Here is an 18,097-nt window from a genome sequence, read left to right on the forward strand (position 1 = left end):
CAGCGTCGTCTCTCTCCATTGTCCCACACGTGGAAGGCTGCTCAAAAGTTCCCAGCCGCGCCCGTGCTGCCCGTGCTGGCCTTGGGGGCCACGGAAGCTCGGGGCCAGTGTGGGCCTGGGGTGCGGTGGCCGGTGAGCCAAGCGGGCGACTGTGGAAGCCCCTCCATCCGCTGGCTCCGCACCCACGAGTCCCCCGCGCGGTAAGCGCCTGCCCTAGACGCAGACCGAACGCATCCTTTGTTCGGTCCACCCTCCAGCCGCCGCGCACAGTTCCAGACCGGAGGACAGCCGGCCCACCGCCCGGGCTGCGTCCCAGTAGGGGTGCCCAGCTCCCCAAAACATCGCCGGGAGGCGGGGCTGTGCGTCCCGGGGGCGGGGCCGCCGCGGTCGCCTTCGCGCACTCCGATTGGCTTCCGTGCGCCCCGTGACGCGCATCCCGCCCCCACGCCCCTCCACCGCCTCCGCGCGGGCGAGCAGTCGGTCCGGGACTGAATGGGCGCGAGCGCGGCGCCGGGGGCAGGCGGGCGCGCGGGGCCGGGGGCTGGCTGCGGGCCGGCGCCCCCTCCCTAGCATGCGCACGAAGGCGGCCCGCGGCGCGAAGCGGCGGCCACTGCAGGCGCGAGCCGAGGCGGCGGCGGCGGAGGCGGAGGCGGAGGCGGCGGCGGCACCTGCCGGCCGAGGTACGCGGCGCAGCCGTCTCCTGGGCGCAGCGGGGCCCACGGGCTGGGGGCGGCGGCGGCGGTACGTCCTGGCCCCCGCCTGGCCGTGTCTGGCGGCTCCGCCCCCGCCCCCGCGGACAGCGCCCGGGGCACGGCTCCCCCAGACGCGCCTTCCGGAGACGTGGGCTCGGGCCGGGTGGACGGACGTGGGGCGCTGCGGTGGAGGCGCAGGGGTGGACGGCGGGGGTGTGGAGTCCAGCCGCGGTCGCCCTCTCCCCCAGCGTTCTGCAGCGGCGCGGCGTTTAATTCATTGCTGGCCGCTTCCCAGACAGCAGAGCCGAGTTAACTCGTTTCCCGGGATCGGGATTGGGGGACCCTTTTTTACAAGGGAAGTCGTCGCCCCGGAGAAACGACCCTTGGCACCTACCGGGAAGGCGTCCTGTGTGATGTCTGCGGGTAGAAACTCGCCGGTGACCTTTCCTGCCCCCACTCGGCGCCCAGCCCTGCGGGAGAGACATGTTTTGGTGATCTTTGGCTGCTTCTGAATTGTAAGCGGTGACTTGACCTGGGTGTGCATGTATTATGCGCCTTTAAGTGTGTAAGTAACGCCAGGTTTTCGGAGAGCATCTCTGAGGAGCTGGGCGACTAGGGAGGGGCGGGGTTCCACCGCCAGCCCACGCCAGCTGGGTGACCTTGGCCGACATCTGTGACCCTGCGGGGCTCAGTCTCCCGGACTGTACTGGGAGGCTTGACCTGCTCGTGGTCGAGGTCGCTTCCAGGCCCGTGGTCCCATGGTTCCGACCGCAAAATGTGTTTGGGGAGTGAGGAAGGTGCTGCAGAATCACCAGCCGACTTGAAAGACTGATTTCATGTCCTCGTGTCTTCATTCATGTGCCATGTGACCTCGTGTCTTCATTCACGTGCTATGTGACCTCTGCTCTTTTGTGTAAAAGAGAAAATGGTTTCGCAGGCGTGCTTTATCAGGCACCTGTGGGTTGCCTGCTCTTCGTGCCGAGCACGGTGCGGGGGGTGGGGTTATAAAGAGGAAGGAGACTGACGGCTCTCTGAGCTTGTGGCTGCTGTTCCTCTAACCCTGAAGGATGCCTGCCCTGAAACTGGAAGGGGAATCCTTGTCTGTCGAGCGAAGGGCACTGACTCAACAAGGGTTGTGGTTTTCCTTGCATAATCCTGCAAGTCGACAGCCTCGAAGAAGGCTTTTTTGACGTCTCTCCTGCTAGAGCTGGGGATCACCGAAATCCCCACCAATGCGTGCTTGGGCAGCGAGGCTGCGGTGAGGAGCTAGGAGAGCACCGGAGCCAGATGCCCTGGGTCTTCTTTACGTGTCTGTTCAGTCCGTGAGCGCTGCTGCGCCCGTGAGATGAAGTGAGCCACGCTCATAGTTGGTAGACGTTTCTTCCTCGAGGCCAGTGGTCGCCAACTCATTAGTCAACAGAGCCAAATATCAACAGCACAACGATTGAAATTTCTTTTGAGAGCCAAAATTTTTAAACTTAAACTATATAGGTAGGTACATTGTTATTAACCTAATTAGGGTCCTCCTAAGGCTTAGGAAGAGCCACACTCAAGGGGCCAAAGAGCCGCATGTGGCTCGGGAGCCACAGTTTGCCGACCACGGCTCTAGGCAAGAAAATTAGTGGGTGAGATAAGACGGCATGAAGGGGTTTATGGAAGAGAGAAAGAGAGGCTGACAGGCATAAATTCTAAAAAAAAAAGTTACATTTATGACTTTCTTTTGAAAATGCCTGTAATTTTGCCACAAACTACCATATTGTCCCTTGTTACCAAAATAGATTGGTATTGAATTTTAGGGATATTTTCAAGGCAGAGTAAGAACAAACCCTTTGTTTTTTGATTTGCCTCCTCCATCCAGTTCTTCCCTGCTTTCCATGCTGGGCTGTTTGTCAGCAATAAGGGACGTTCATCCAGCAGGTTGGCTCTTGGGAAGTGAATGGACAACCAAGGAGGATGTGAACTACCTGGCTGCCCTTTCAGTCTTCATGTCTTTATGGGGCTCCCGTATGTATGGGTGGATGGGTGCATGCTTACTCAGTTTTGACAGCTACAGATAAAGCTATTTTATTCCGATTTTTGAGTAACTACATTGGTAGTTCCTCACTAGTAGATGATGAGCGCAATATCCCTTTTCACCGCCGCTTTTCACCAAAATGCCTGAGGCCGGATTTGAATTAGGAATCGCATCAGTTCCTACCTGGCTGAACCCTGTGTGTTCTCGGCAAGTGCAGTCACTTCTAGGCCCCAGTCTCCCCTGGGTCAGGCAGCAGCACAGGCTGAGCTGTGGGAACCTTGAGCTCTAAGAGTCCCCATCTTCAAGGGAAGAGTTTCCTGGCCAAACTGCTTTTCTCTGTCTCAGCTCCCTTGCCTCTTACTGCAAAGGCTGCTGGGAACCTCTTTTCCTTTAGTTTTTATAACGTTGTACTTTCTATACTTTGTTCCTGCTTCTCTGACCTGCCTTCCCTGCCCCTCTGAATTTCTACTTTTTAAAAAACATGCAATTCCTGACTAGTCAGGGACTCTGACCTCTTTTCCCTTAGATTGACGAATAAAAAAGTACACCAGCCAACACAGTAATAGCCATCTGGTGTGAATGAAAATTATACTTACGTTTTTTGGCTCAGGTTGACAAAAAAATAAATTTTTGCTTGTGCCACAGAATTTTAGTAATTTGTGTGTGCCATGAGATGAAAAAAGTTGAAAATCTCTGTCCTAAAGAAAAAGCCCATTTCTTGTTTTGTCTTTTGAGGCCATACAAGACATAACATTTTGTTCTCTCCTTACATGCCATGGAAAAATAGCCAGGATTAAGTGATTGAATGGTTCATCAAGTCCTATACCCGTGAATTTCCCTTTAAGTTTTTAATATCTGGAATCATAGTAGTTAAGTATTGTATGATATGATTCAATTCATTCAAAGAAGGAAAATTGATGAAAACAAATGACATTTTAAAAGTCTACTTTGATGAAATAGTAGTTCTGTCTTTTGAATGTGAAGGCTTTTTTTAAAGATTAGGTGTCATTTTCATAATTAAGGCTTATATGTGTTACATTTAGAGCTGGAGCAGTTTTTCTATTACACGTATAGCGTTCCTTCTTCCCTGGCCTCCCTCTCTCAGCATCTGCCTGTGTTGATCCTGCTTTTTGATCCTCTTGTATCTGTTCTTCCCCTCCATTCTGCTTTCACATCTTGTTCTCATTTCCTATTTAGAGGGCAGCAGCAAGGGAGGAGAACAGTGTGGTACTTTATCAAGGCCGCCAATACACTCCTCTTGGCTTATCATTTTCAGTAATAGAATCCTTAGTCATCCAGGACTTGGTGGCTAGTGCAGGCTTCTTGCCTATCCTTCCCTAGACCAGCGCTGTCCAATGGAAATATAACCCAAGCCACACATATCATTTAAAAATTTCAAGTAGCTACATTTAAACATTTTAAAAGAAATAAGTAAATTAAAGTTTGAGTTTTTCAGGAAGATAAAAACATCAATTAAAAAAATATTTTTATTTCAGAGAGGAATGGAGAGGGAGAGAGATAGCAAGCGAAGATTATACTTTCACAAAAATGGAGTATACACACCAGGTCATAAAATTAGTTCTAACATATTTAAAATAATCAGTATCGTACAAAGTTCTCTGAACACAATGCAACTAAATTATGACAGTTTTAAGAGATAATTTTTAAAACTTTAAAAAAATTGGAATTTGGCCGAAACGGGTTTGGCTCAGTGGATAGAGCGTCGGCCTGCAGACTGAAAGGTCCCGGGTTCGATTCTGGTCAAGGGCATGTACCTGGGTTGCGTACACATCCCCAGTGGGAGATGTGCAGGAGGCAGCTGATCGATGTTTCTCTCTCATCGATGTTTCTAACTCTCTATTTCTCTCCCTTCCCCTCTGTAAAAAATGTGCAGGAGGCAGCTGATCGATGTTTCTCATCGATGTTTCTAACTCTCTATTTCTCTCCCTTCCTCTCTGTAAAAAATCAATAAAATATATTTTAAAAAAAATTGGAATTTGAAAGATAGAGAAGTAATAATGAAAATCGATGTTAAAACTTTTGGATGAATTGAACACTTAAAAAAACGGTGGGAGCCCTGGCGGGTTTGGCTCAGTGGATAGAGCCCTCAGACTGAAGGGTTGTGCGTGCGATTCTAGTCAGGCATGTGCCTCAGTTACAGGCTTGATCCCTGGTTCCCGACAGGGCAAGGGCGGGAGGCAACCAATCTATGTCTCTCTCTCACATTGATGTTTCTCTCTCTGTCTCTTCCCCTCCCTCCCACTCTCTAAAAGTCAATGGAAGAATGTTCTCAGGTGAGGATTAATAAGAAAAATCAACCAACCAACCAAACAAAAAAAACCTGTGGGATGCAACTAAGTCAGTATTTCAAAAGAAATATGCAGTCTTAATTGTTCATATTAGCAAGAAAAAAGGCATTAATGAGCTAATCACTTAAATTAAGAAGTTAGGAACATAGCAACTACAATAAATCCAGGAAGTGAGAAGGAAGCAATTTTTTAAAAAACAGGTGAAATTGATTTTAATAATATATTTTAGTTAAACCAATATGTTCAGTATATTGCCAAATCAAGTTATAAAAATTGTTAATGAGCTATTTTACAATTTCCTGTCCAACTGCGTCTTCAAAGCCTCATTGGTGTGTATCTTACACTTATGTAGAGGTCATTTCAATTTGGTCTGGCCATATTTGAAGTACTCAGCAGCCACATGTGGTTTGTGGACAGCACAGCTCTAAGTCTTAGCCAGTAAACATTGAGCTGATTTGTCCTGATAAAGGGAAGGGTGAGAGCTAACAATGGTGAAATTCAGTTGTCTGCCAAGAGACTCTAGAGAGCCATGGTAATCTGGCAGTGTTTTTTGTGGTTGGCTAAGAGAGTGGGCTCTTGGTGACAATCTTGATACTAAACAACCCCTCCCCCGCCACAAACGCACATGCTACAAAACATAGGTAGAACAGGAAAAGGGGTAACTACTCTACTGTCTCACTTTATCCTCCCCTGTTCTAGACATGTTATATATGTCAGCCCATTTAATTTTCACAAAAGCCATATGAGTTTGATACCATTGTCACCCCCGATTTTACAAATGAAGATACTGAGGTTCAGAAAGCTTAAGAAACTCTAGAGGAGAGAGCTGGGATTCCGACTGGGGCAGTCTGGCCTGCAGCGGGTAGATGAGGTAAATGCAAGCCATCTTCGTAGCATCTAGTGCATTCCACCCCGCCCTTCAGAAAGGCTCCTGTGCAGATTCCTGGGAGGGTGTAGCCGAGGTCGGTGAGATGGCTCTGTTCCCTGGTCCAGGTCTCGCGTTCCCAGGCACACCTCCTGACTCATCTCAGCGCACAAGAGGAGTTCTCCGTCACCGGTCCAGCCTCAAGGAAAGTCTCTCCAAAATCCAATTCCGTTTTCCATTCTCCCTTCCCCGAGTTGCTCCTTCCGGATAAAATCCCCTCCCGCCCTTGCACTGCTTCCTTTTCTAGCCTCGCTCTGTCATTGTGTCCTCCTGAGCTGGACCTGCAGACACTCTGTCGGGAACTTTTATCCTCTGTGCCTGCTGTCCTTGCTCAAGTGGCACCTGCCTCTCCTGCCACCCCCTTCGAGTCCTACTCATTCCTTCCTGGGCTGAGCCTTTTCTAAGCCCCCTCCTAGACACATGCATACACACGCACCCCAATCTAAAACATCTCCTGACACTGCCTTCATGTCCTGTGTAGAGTAAGAAGAAATGCCATGAAAATAATGACACTGGTCAGAAATCTACTTGTCCAGTTTTTAAAAATGAGATTGTGGGAGCTTTCTGAAGAAGAGACTGTCCGTGTTGCTTATTTCAGTATCCCCAGCTGCATGCTCCACACGGGATTAAAAACTGGGCATGTGCGTGAAGGTCTGCCTGCTTGGGAGCCTGCCCAGATGTTGCTTTCCCCAAATGTTTGGAGCAAAGAGTAAAAGGGCTGTATATTTGGGGTATAAAAGGAAATTGGATGTTTCAGCCGTACCTTCTGCAGACCTAAGCACATGTTGTTGGTTTTAGGAATTCCAACATGTGTCACTTGTTCTGAGCTTGAAGTGGCCCGAACAGGACTTTCCTTTGTCTCCTACATGATTGTTGCCTCTCCTTCAGGCTCCCAACTGCCAGGGCCTGTCCCTTTGCTGGGTCATTGCCACTTGCTGACTTGGGGTTTGATATGACCAGTCTGGTTCTTCTGTTCCTATAGGAAAATGGGATTATTCAATAGACTGCCTGTCCAGTCCTCCCCCTTCCCTTAGCCATCCACCCAGCCAGGTACTCCCTGAGGAGTATCCTGAGGTCCTGTGTAGTGACGTCACTTCCTAGTCCCTCACTTGGTTGTTGTAGAGTTTGCATACATTCTGTCCCATGACCTCGCTCCCTGTGTGTCCCCTTATACTCAGGTTTGGGGAAGGTCCCTGCGGTGGAGGCTGCTGGAGTTGGGCCCCAGGGTGGCTCTTGTTAATTCTTAATTCTACTAACATTCACCGTCTCTCACTAAGAATTATTTATTCGGCCCGACTACTTGTATTTCCCTCCAGCTAAGAGTGAAATCTCTCGGGAAAGAGGTAGCTTCCAGATTTTGCTTTCTTCGTGGCTGTCATGGGGTTGCCACAGACTCGTTCTCCTGTAGCATGCCCTGCGTATGCAGTTTGCTGTTCCGGGGCCACCGCCAGAGAGCTATAAGCTAAGGCCTTTCGTTAGAGCTTGGAGGACCCAAGAGGAGGGGCAGTTCAGTGAGCAGTTTCCTCAGCTTACCTCAGTGTCATGTCTTCTTTCCTCTGGCCCCCCCTCTGCTGTTAAACCGTCTCAGAATGGTGGCAGTATGTTCTTTTCCCCCCCGCCATCAGTGGCCTGAATTGGTTATTCTGCAGCTGATCTCGGCTGACTGGGTGCTATAGGAACAGCCGCTGCCAGCTCAGTCACCAAGTCCTTGCGGCATCTTCTTCCTGAACGTCTCTTGTACCCTTTCTTGCCGTCCCTGCTCTGGCTCAGCTCCCCCGCCCCTCTGGCCTCAGTGATCTCAGCAGCCCCTTGCTTACCCTCTCCCTTGGTCACCTTTGTCCTGAGCTCACCACTTACGGCCGCTCCGGGCCTCCTTTGGGCCAGTTTGGAGGGCCAGGTTCCTTCTTAGTCGCATCTCCCTGTGATCTGGCCTGAGCACACCCCTCTGGGCATTGGGCATGCCCTTCCTACCTTCAGATAGGCCTCTTCTATTTCGGTCCCTCAAGGACCCTTTTACACAGCACCCCAGCAAAGCCGCCCTGGCTTCCTGAGCTGGAGCCAGTGGGTCCTTGCCCAGGGCCTCCCAGGAGCACCGCCGCTCCTCTAGCGCGGCGTCAGTCAATATTTGGGGTATTTAGGTGCTTTTCACTCTCCCTGCCTGGATTCTTCATTTATAGAGGCAGGGAGCCTTGTCTTGTTTATCTTTATACTCCCAGGGCCTGTGTGTGGAAAGTGCTCATTAAATGCTTATTTAATGGATTACTAGGTAAACAACAAATTACACAACAGTACAGACCAGCCCTCGTAGAGTTGGGCTCTACAAGAGAATTTAGCCCCGATACTCTACGGCAGCCATTGCATGTTATGAATAACTTCTCTCCTTTGCCTCTGGAATGAATTTCAATTCAGACCATCCCTGGAAGAATTGAGACACTCCAATCCTTTTCCTTCATTGTCCAGTGCAGACCCGCCTGAGGTAAGCTGAAGAAGGTTGGTGGGACAGCTTGCTCTCCATCCTGATAAAGTATGCATGTGCAAAGAGAAAAGACCCTAGAATATAGATTGGCATGCTAACTGGACATCCCTGGGCTGCAGTGTAACAACCAGTACGTGATTTCAAAGTGTTCTCTCTGCTTCTACATAATTTCTGGCTTTGTGGTAACAGAGTTTTAAAAAAAAACGTTTCTCTCTGAAACCAGTTTGGCTCAGTGGATAGAGCGTCGGCCTGCGGACTGAAGGGTCCCGGGTTCGATTCCGGTCGGGGGCATGTACCTGGGATGCGGGCACATCCCCAGTGGGAGATGTGCAGGAGGCAGCTGATCGATGTTTCTGACTATCTATCTCTCTCCCTTCCTCTCTGTAAAAAATCAATAAAATATATTTTAAAAAAATAAAAAAAGTTTCTCGAATAAGCAAAATCAGAGTTCCCAAGCTTGGTTGTGCCTCAGTATAAGGTGGTGGAGAGTTGGAGGTTTTGTTTTGAAATGCAGCTCCCCGTGCCCTGCCGCGGTGGGCCAGGAATCACGGAGCTGGGCCCTCAGCGTGGCCCCTGGAGACCTGGGCTTCAGTGCGAGGATGGTTAGCGCTCAGGTGGCCCTTTTTGCAGCCGCTGGGCACTTTGTAAACTGAAGGGCTGAGTTCCCAGCAGGCGTGACTCACCCTGAGAGCAACTGGCATATTTGTGGCGGCTCTCAAACAAACCCAGAGATGGTGCTTTTTCTTAATAGCTAACGGTGGACACAACCTGGAGTTATTTGAGTTAAGTCGATAGAGGAGTCTCATGTGCTCATCAGCTACCACTGGGACCATTCCTGTTCCCCCCCCCCCCCCGAAGTTTGACCTTGTTTGACCTCACACAGAATTTTATCCTTATCCAGGCAAGAATCCACCAGTGGGTGGTAAAACAAGTAGGTTTGGTGAGGAGCAGGATATTTGCTTAGTCTCTAAGTATCTCCCATCAAGTTACTTATTAATTACAAAGGGAAAATTGTAACTTGACAGCGCAGAAACCTGCCTTACACCACCACTTTAACCAATCGGTCAAATTTAACGCCAGATCAACATCATATGTGTCTTTGGGAAAAACGCACAAAGAAGGTCACAATATCACTTCTGTGATATTTCTGCCCCAAACGGGCAACTCGAATCCGATCATGATGAAACAGACAAACCTCAAAGTAGGGACATTCCACAAAACAGTTGGCTTGTACTTTTCAAAAAATGCCAAGGTCATGGAAGATAAAGTAACTGTTTCAGATGAAAGGAAGCTGAAAAGATATGACAGCTGAATGCCACATGTGACCCTGCTTTTGCTCGCAAGCCATCTGGGGGACTACGAGGGAAATTTGTGTAACGTCTTTAGAGTAGATAACACTCCTGAAGAAGTAATTTCCCGATTTTTATGTATAATGATAGCCTGTGGTTATTGTATAAGGGAAGGCTGAAATACTTAGGTGTAAATATCATGTCTTTGGCTTGCTTTCAAATGGTTAAAAAAGGAATATGTGACCTGGCTGGTGTGGCTCAGCGGTTGAGCGTCGACCCAGAAACCTAAGGGTTGTTCGTTCCATTCCTGGTCAGAGCATATACTGGGATTGCGAGCTGGACCCCCAGTAGGGGGCGTGCAGGAGGCAGCTGATGGATGATGTTCCTCTGTCATCAATGTTTCTATCTCTCTATCCCTCTTCCTTCCTCTCTCTCTCAAAATTAATAAAAATATATTTAAAAAAATAAAGTAATATGTGGGTTATACACTGAGTGGCTAGATTATTATGACCACCTGACGTTTGTAGGCAAATTAGCTATAATTTCGTGCTGAAGTTGCTAGAGGGCCAGACCATTATAAATAGGGAAGCAGGTTGTTTACCACGACAGTAGAAGTGATTTATTTCTGAAGATATGGGTAAACAATGCGATTTAACAGCCTTTGAACGTGGGTTATATTTGAACGTGAGTGGCCAGATTAGTATGACCACCCCATCAGTACTTCGTTGGGCCACCTTTTGCCTTCAATACTGCGGCGATTCCTCTTGGCATTGACTCCACGAGATGTTGAAAGGTGATGCGAGGAATCTGACACCATGCCTGATGAATAGCACTGTCCAGTTCTGTGCGATTTGATGGTTGTGGAACCAGCTGCCTGATGGCTCTTTTAACTTCGTCCCACAAATGCTCAATTGGATTGAGAACTGGTGATTATGGGGGCCACCTAAGCAAGGTAAAGTCTCCATCATGTTCCTGAAACCACTCCTGCACCATACGAGCACCGTGGCATGGCACATTGTCTTGTTGGAAGAAGCCATCTCCATTGGGATACGCCATCAACATGATAGGATGAACTTGATCAGCAACGATACTTAGGTTTGTTGTGCTATTCAGACGTTGTTCCACACGAATTAAAGGGCCCAAATCATGCCAGGAAAACATGCCCCAAACCATAACACTGCCCCCACCAGCTTGAAGAGTTGTACTCATGCATGTGGGGTGCTTGCTTTTCATGCTGTTTCTGCCAAATTCTCACTCTGCCATCTGCATGATGCAACTGAAAACGCGATTCATCGGACCACATGACTTTTTTCCAATGCTCAACTGTCCAATCCTTGTGTTCCTGTGCAAATTGGAGACGTTTTATCTTGGTAACTGCAGTCAGCAAAGGTGTTCGAACAGGCCTTCGGCTTCCATATCCCATACGATGCAGTGTATGGCTAATTTGCCTACAAACGTGAGGTGGTCATAATAATCTGGCCACTCACGTTCAAATATAACCCACGTTCAAAGGCTCTTAGATCGCGTTGTTTACCCATATCGTCAGAAATAAATCATGTCTACTGTCGTGGTAAACAACCTGCTTCCCTGTTTATAATGGTCTGGCCCTCTAGCAACTTCAGCGTGAAATTATAGCTAATTTGCCTACAAACGTCAGGTGGTCATAATAATCGGGCCACTCAGTGTATATAGAACATGGTAACAGGGCCAATGTGATGATTGTTAACAGTTGGGGAATCTGGGTAAAGGGTATATAGGAATTTTTTGTACTCTTCTTGCAGTCTTTCCATAAGTGTGAGATTTTGTCAAAAAATGAAGTTTAAAAACTCAGAAGCCTCCGGCTCATGGGGCTGCAGCCAGTCTAGCGTCAGGGCCTCGGTGGGGCTTCTCAGTGCCCGCCCTTCCGGTGGTCGGTTCTGAAGTTATTTCCCACAACCAGAGCTCTCTCCAGAACGGGCTCTGCTTCCTCTGGCAGGAAGCAGGGTGGGCAACCACTGACAGTGTGGCTTCAGCTGACGGGAAGGTTCCTTTCTTCAGCTGCTGGTCGTCCTCAGGTATCTGGTCACCCATCTGTGAGCCACACATTGACCGGGTTTAGGCGAGGCCTACAGCTGTCCTGTGAAAGTGGCTTCCCAGGCAGAATGTGACTTTGAAAATACGTTTAGTTGCCGCTGAGGGTGCTCTTGCGTGAATTCAGTGTAGTTCACGTACCAGTGTCAAGGTAAGGAGCGTCCAGACCTGTAGAGAATTTTCATGAGTTTACTTGAGCCAAACTGACAATGCATGCCAGGAAAGCAAGGTCTCAAATGCTCTGGAGAATAACAGTTTTGCAGCTTCTTTTATGCATTTGAAATTAAGGAGGGGACATAAGGACACTTGGAGAAAGCAAGGCAGGGATTGGATTATAGGATAGTTAACAAAATTATATGCTCTCTTGAGGGTTAACACCCCCTTAAAGGGTTATTATTTTTGATATTTCTAAGGTGTGTTAACCTTGACGCACAGGAACAATGGCTGGGTTGGCTCGAAACCTTTCGCTGAAGAACTTACAGGCCTGGGGTGTGACTAACCACCATGACCTGCCCAGTGAGGAATTTATGATCGGATCACCTTTGAGGTTACTTTCTAAAGAACCCCTTTTATTCGTCCACACCAAGGTGCTTAGGAAGAGCCCTTGCCAGCAAATACGGCCCAGGGCCTCAGAGGGTGCGTTTTACCCAGAGCTTGGCATTGGCCAGTTAAAGATGGCCCCCTCTCCTGCCTGACAGAACCTCATATTGTATGTTTTGGTAGAAATCCTGCAGGTACTGTGTTCTGCATGGGAGGCCGGGGAGGGAGGGGGGGTCCCTTTCCAGCTTCCAGTTCATTTTTATCCACGTGAGGGCAGCCTTCTGTGCTCTGGCTGAAATCTCTCCTGTGGGCTCGGGGTGGCAGGGACAGTTCTTGGAGTCAGGAGGGTAGCTGTAAGCTGGGGGCTGAGGTTGGTTGTGGGTGGGTCTGCTTATCTGAATTTGCAAAGACGAGTTCCTCTGAACTTGTCACCTCAGGGAACAGTATATGGTAAGAACGGTGGCAGAGTTTCTGTTCCTCCTTTCTCTTTCCCTTCCAGCTCTTCTTGTCCAGAAAGTCCTGTCCTTCACATCCCGCCCCTCCATTCTCTCCTCTCTTGTGTCTTCCCTTTTATCGTTTCAAATCTATCTTCTCCTTATTCCAGCTTCCTGTTTCTGACTCCTACATGACCATAAAGTGTTAGCATAAGCTAAGTTTTATGTTTCCTGTTCTTTGAAAAGTAGGTAGGTGAGACTCGATTTTAGTGGAGGAAGGGGCAATAAAAGTGTTCTCACCCAACCCTGCTCTTTACATATTTGCAAACATCCTCAGAGGTGACTTGGCCCTGGTCAAATAACCAACAGCGGGACAGTTGAGTATTTTACCTCTTTCCTCTTCTCTTAAAAAGCAAAATAACACCCCGGATGGGAAGGTCACTTGATTAGAGCGTCATCCTGATATGCCGAGGTTGTGGGTTCCATCTTCGGTTCGGGTGAAGAAACAGAAGGAAGCTAGGTAGACAGGGTTGGGACCATGGGAGGTGGAAGTAGAACCAGGGAACTCAGAAGGTGGAAGTTAGGCAACCCATCTGGGTGGGGAAAGAAGGGTGTGCCTGAGAGCTGTGAACTTTAAAATGTAAGACAAGCAGCTTGCAGCTAACCAACCACAAGGCAGTGAGGCATGATGTTATTAAGGCAGAATTCTTGGAAAGAACCAACCAAAAGCTAGCAAGCATATATACAAAACAGCGCATGCTTTCTCTCCCCAGTGTGCTAGGTTCCAGGCTCCCCTGTGCCCACATGGCTGATGGCCCTGTGGGACTCTACACATGGACTAATACGCTTTAATCCACTTGGATGCTGAACTACACTCGACTGTAACATGGAACCGAAGCTCCGGACGCTGGCTGCTCCTGTAACCCCAGCTGCACCTTTTCCAGGACTGGCTTCTCTCAATAAACTTTGCTCCCGCTAACCATTTTTGCCCTCGAATCCATTCTTCGGTTTTTCAAGACAACAAATTCTGACTCAAAACACCCCACATTTTGGTTTCAAGAGCACCTACTGTTGCAGATAAGCTGCCAGGCGGCGCAAGAGAATTAAGTCAGCAGGGCACTCAGAGAAAATTCAGCAAAGTTGCCTTTATTGCAGACTGCGCTAGTGCCATGACTCAGGGGAGTCAGTCTCCAAATCCTGAGTGATGGATATGCACGAAGCTTTCCCTTTATACTCTTAGTTCCTTTGTCCCCAAAATATGGATCAGGCTTCTGGATCCTCTGTGGGCTTTGCAGTCCCCCTCCCCCCACCCCTGTGAGTTGGGAAGTGAGACCACACCCAGAGGCTTGCCAGCACTGGCACCGGCCCCTCCGGGGACTGTATATGGTTCATGGTTTATGGCCTCTGTAAGATGGGTGTATTCCAGGAAACAGGTTCTGCAGGGCATCACAGATAAGAAGGGAATTTGATAAGAATGGAGTTTATTGGCAAGCAAGGGTGTACGTCAGAAGGCAGGTTACTGGCACAGATTCAGATAGCTAGCCCCCCAAATGTCTTATTTTCCCCTTCAATACAAGAAGTAATCAATGCATACATAAATAAATGAAACAACAAATCAGTGTTTCTCTCTCCCTCCTCCCTCCCTCACTTCCTCTCTCTTTCTAAATCAATAAATGGGAAAAAAGAAAAGAAAAGAACAGTGGATCCCGTTGTTCTGTTGCGCCCCCTCCCACCCCCGTGGTTGTGGGAGGGGCAGTCGTTTGATTTCATTTATCTCCTTCCTCAACATACACACAGTGATTCTTGTTTGAAAAAGGATCCATATCCCTGTTCTCCATGTGCCGGGCATACTGTAGACACTCCATGCACACCCAGTAGTTGTGATACCTGCACCCCTAGAAAGGTTCTGTCTTCATGTCTGCCTCTTGTCCGGACCATATTGAATTTGGATTAGCTTTTTTGTGGGGATCTAGGTGCAGACCACTGGTCAGTGCATTCATTCATTTATTCATTCTTCAGTTCATTCCTTCAACAAGTATTTCTTACGTGCTCTTTACGTGGTAGGCGCTGTTCTAGGTCCCTTCTCTAGGAGTTTTCTAGTGGGGAGAACAGACAGTAGGCAGATACGTATGAGTAGCAGTGAGTGCTCAGAAGTGAAGAAGAGAGGTGAGTCACAGGGCTTGGGGGGTGGGGATGCTGTTTTACAGAGGGTGGTCAAGGAAGGTGACTTCAACAAAGACCAAAATAAAAATGCTGAGGGAGGCAGAGGAAACAGGTGGAGGCCTGAGATGGGGAAGGGGGGATGTTGATGCAAGGAGCAGTAGGAAGCCTGCTAGGCTGAAGTGGAGTGAGGAGGAAGAGAGTGTAAGAAAGGTGGGGAGGGGAGATGGCTCTGGATTTGACCCTGCAAGGGTTGCTGCCATCTTAACATCTTTGCCACTTCAGTGAAATCTTAGCGATACCATCTGTAGTTCTGGGCGTGATCTAGTTTTGGAGAATGTATTTTATTCTGAGGACTCAGGATTAATTGTCTTAACACTTAAAAAAAAGATTTTAGAGAGGGAGGAAGGGAGAGAGAAACATCGATGTGAGGGAGATACATCTATCAGTTGCTGCTTGTACATACCCCGACCAGGTATCAAACTCATGACCTTCTGCTACACGGGATGACATTCCCACCAACTGAGCCACACCGGTCAGGGTGCCTTAACACTTTCAAACATGTAAAAAGCAGGCAGCTGAATGTTAGTAATGATGTATTCTCAACATTAGAGGAATACTGGTTGACTAGAAGTAAATTGAACAGCATACCTCAGAATCATTGAAGTGCTTGCATCTTGGTTGGTGGCCAAAATTAGTGGAATGTAGACTGCGCATTCACAGAGCAACACTCTTATTTTTAGTTGCAGGAAACAGGTCCTCATAATGTTGCATGGTATGTAGGATCTGAAAGTCTTTAGGCTAAAATCTGTTGTACATACAGCTGCAAGAAGCTGGCTAGTGAGCAGGGTTACTCACAGTGCTGCACCCACATAACCCCGGGGGAACTGGCTTACACTGCTCATTTCGTGTCCTTACCTGGTCCTACTGGGTGGGAGACTCTGAGGATGGGGCCTGGGAATCTGAATACATCACAGCCTCCTCCAGTGGTTCTTGTGTGTGGTCAGACCGGAGGATCACTGACTGAGACCACCGTGGAGGCATTGGTGCGCGAATAAGTACCATAAGGTACCAGAACTGACTGGGTGTGGTCTCAGCCAGTTCTCTGGCCAGCACTTGATATCATGGGTGAAATCCCAGAGTCTTAAAAGACGGGTGAAACAGTGGAAACGGAGAAATAGTGCCCCCTTTCCCCCGTAGGTGGTGGAAGTGGAAGGGGATATAGGGGCTCTGCTTGAGTTGCATGGATCCAGGAACATTGTTGTCCTTCCACCGCCTGCACACCTGTGAACTCTCCCTGCCAGGTGGCGTGTGAATGCAGGCCTGTGCATGTCTGTTGGCTTCTGATTAGGTAGATACTGAAGCTCAGGTATCACAAGTGTTAACCCACAGTCTTTGGTCTTCAATTTTTACATTAAGTTTAATTACCTTTGGTAACCTGTAAGCAGAAGGCCAAAATGAGAGGCAACAAGCGTTCATTTGAGGTCCATAGGAATAGCTACTCACTCCCGAAGGGCTGATTCAGGCAGAAACCCAAATAGTGTTTTGATTAGGTGACTGGCCAGAGGTATTTATGAGAAAGAGAAGGGGAATAATTAAGAGAATTGAAAGAAGGGATTTCTGTAGGTGTAGATTAGCTAGCATAGTGATGCTAATTCTAAAGAATGTCTTTGATCTTCAGTCCCTTAGTCAAAACAGCAGTTTGGAATACTGCGCTGCCTTAGGCCCAGTCCGAAGGTTATTTTGCCCAGTTTCAACATTCTAAGGTTTGAGGCAGTTTCTCTGGGATGGCAGCTCTGACTCCATTTTCAAAGTGGCTCTGTTTTTGTTATTTTTTACACTTTCAATACTTTAAAAATACGGCAATGTTGGGATTTTAATATATATACAACTAGAGGCTCAGTGCATGAAATTCATGCACAGGTAGGGTCCCTAGGCCTGGCTGGCGATCAGGGCTGATTGGGGCCTTCTGGCTGCTGGCCGGGGCCTTCTGCCAGTCAGGGCCTTCTTTGTCCCCCTGGTGGTCAGCGCACGTCATAGTGATCTATCGAACTCCCAGTCACCTGGTCAAACTCCCAAGGGGACACTTTGTATATTAGCCTTTTATATATATAGATGACTTTATCCCAGTGGGTCAAGTCAGGGTGATTTTCCCCCCTAGGAGACATTTGTCAATATCTGGAAACATTTTTAGTTGTCACAACTGGGAGAGATGGGGAGGACCAGAGATTCTACTGGTATGTTGTGGATAGAGGTCAGGGATGTTGCTAAACATCCTATAATGCCCAGATAACCTCCTACAACAGTGATGGCGAACCTATGACACCCGTGTCAGAGGTGACACACGAACTCATTTTTTTGGTGGATTTTTCTTTGTTAAATGGCATTTAAATATATAAAATAAATATCAAAAATATAAGTCTTTGTTTTACTATGGTTGCAAATATCAAAAAATTTCTATATGTGACACGGCACCAGAGTTAAGTTAGGGTTTTTCAAAATGCTGCCACGCCGAGCTCAAAAGGTTCGCCATCACTGGCCTACAATGAAGAGTTACCCAGTCACTGTTTTCTCAGCTTCACATTTTTGTTTCTAATGATCTGTACCTTGGCATGCCTTCATTATTAAAAGCAAAGCAAACAAACCCTTCACATATATGTATATCCACCTGTTCTAAGACCTACCTTTCCTAAGCACCCACAGGTGGAAGGGCGTGGCCTTGGAGGTGGATGGCTATGGGTTGGAATTCTCAGCTCCTTAGTCAGGTGTGGCCTTTGGCAGGTTAAATGCAGCTAGCAAGCCAATGAAATAATTGTTTTTAAGGCTTAGTGATACCATGTGTAGGCTTATTCCTCCCCCCAAATGTAATGCTTGCCTGTACACTAGTAAAGGTGTGTACAGTAAATTTGGCAGTTCATCACGAACTACTTTGTAGTGTCTACTCTTGCCTGGAATGGTTAATTCTTTTTTTGTGTGTTAAAATATATTATTGATTTCAGAGAGAAAGGGAGAGGGAGAGAGAAATAGAAATGTCAGTGATGAGAACCACTGATTGGCTGCCTCCTGCACACCCCTCCCCCACACTGGGAATTGAGCCCACAACCCAGGCATGTACTCTGACCAGAATCGAACCTCCTGGTTCATAGGTTGATAATCAACCACTGAGCCACGCCGGTTGGGCCTTGAAT

General features: G+C 48.0%; 1 protein-coding gene and 1 long non-coding RNA gene across 4 annotated transcripts in view; both read left to right on the forward strand.

Annotated features, from left to right (window-relative positions):
- The first annotated feature begins 455 nt into the window (after positions 1-455).
- ST3GAL5 (ST3 beta-galactoside alpha-2,3-sialyltransferase 5) overlaps positions 456-18,097 on the forward strand; it is a 45,194-nt gene continuing 27,552 nt past the window's right edge. The window contains exon 1 of one of the 3 annotated variants that reach the window (XM_059659260.1): positions 456-680. In XM_059659260.1, the coding sequence (XP_059515243.1) occupies positions 572-680 (109 nt within the window). In that variant the 5' untranslated portion in view covers positions 456-571. Of the gene's footprint in view, positions 681-719; positions 742-1,234; positions 1,258-18,097 lie in introns of those variants that run through there. The other 2 variants (XM_059659262.1, XM_059659261.1) reach the window with 2 other exon arrangements.
- Positions 775-17,553, forward strand: LOC132213135 (uncharacterized). Its single transcript, XR_009447904.1, has 2 exons — positions 775-1,207; positions 13,523-17,553. It is a non-coding gene; the product is annotated as an uncharacterized LOC132213135 (long non-coding RNA).

This window comes from Myotis daubentonii, chromosome 12 (assembly GCF_963259705.1).
Source record: "Myotis daubentonii chromosome 12, mMyoDau2.1, whole genome shotgun sequence".
Lineage (NCBI taxonomy): Eukaryota > Metazoa > Chordata > Mammalia > Chiroptera > Vespertilionidae > Myotis > Myotis daubentonii.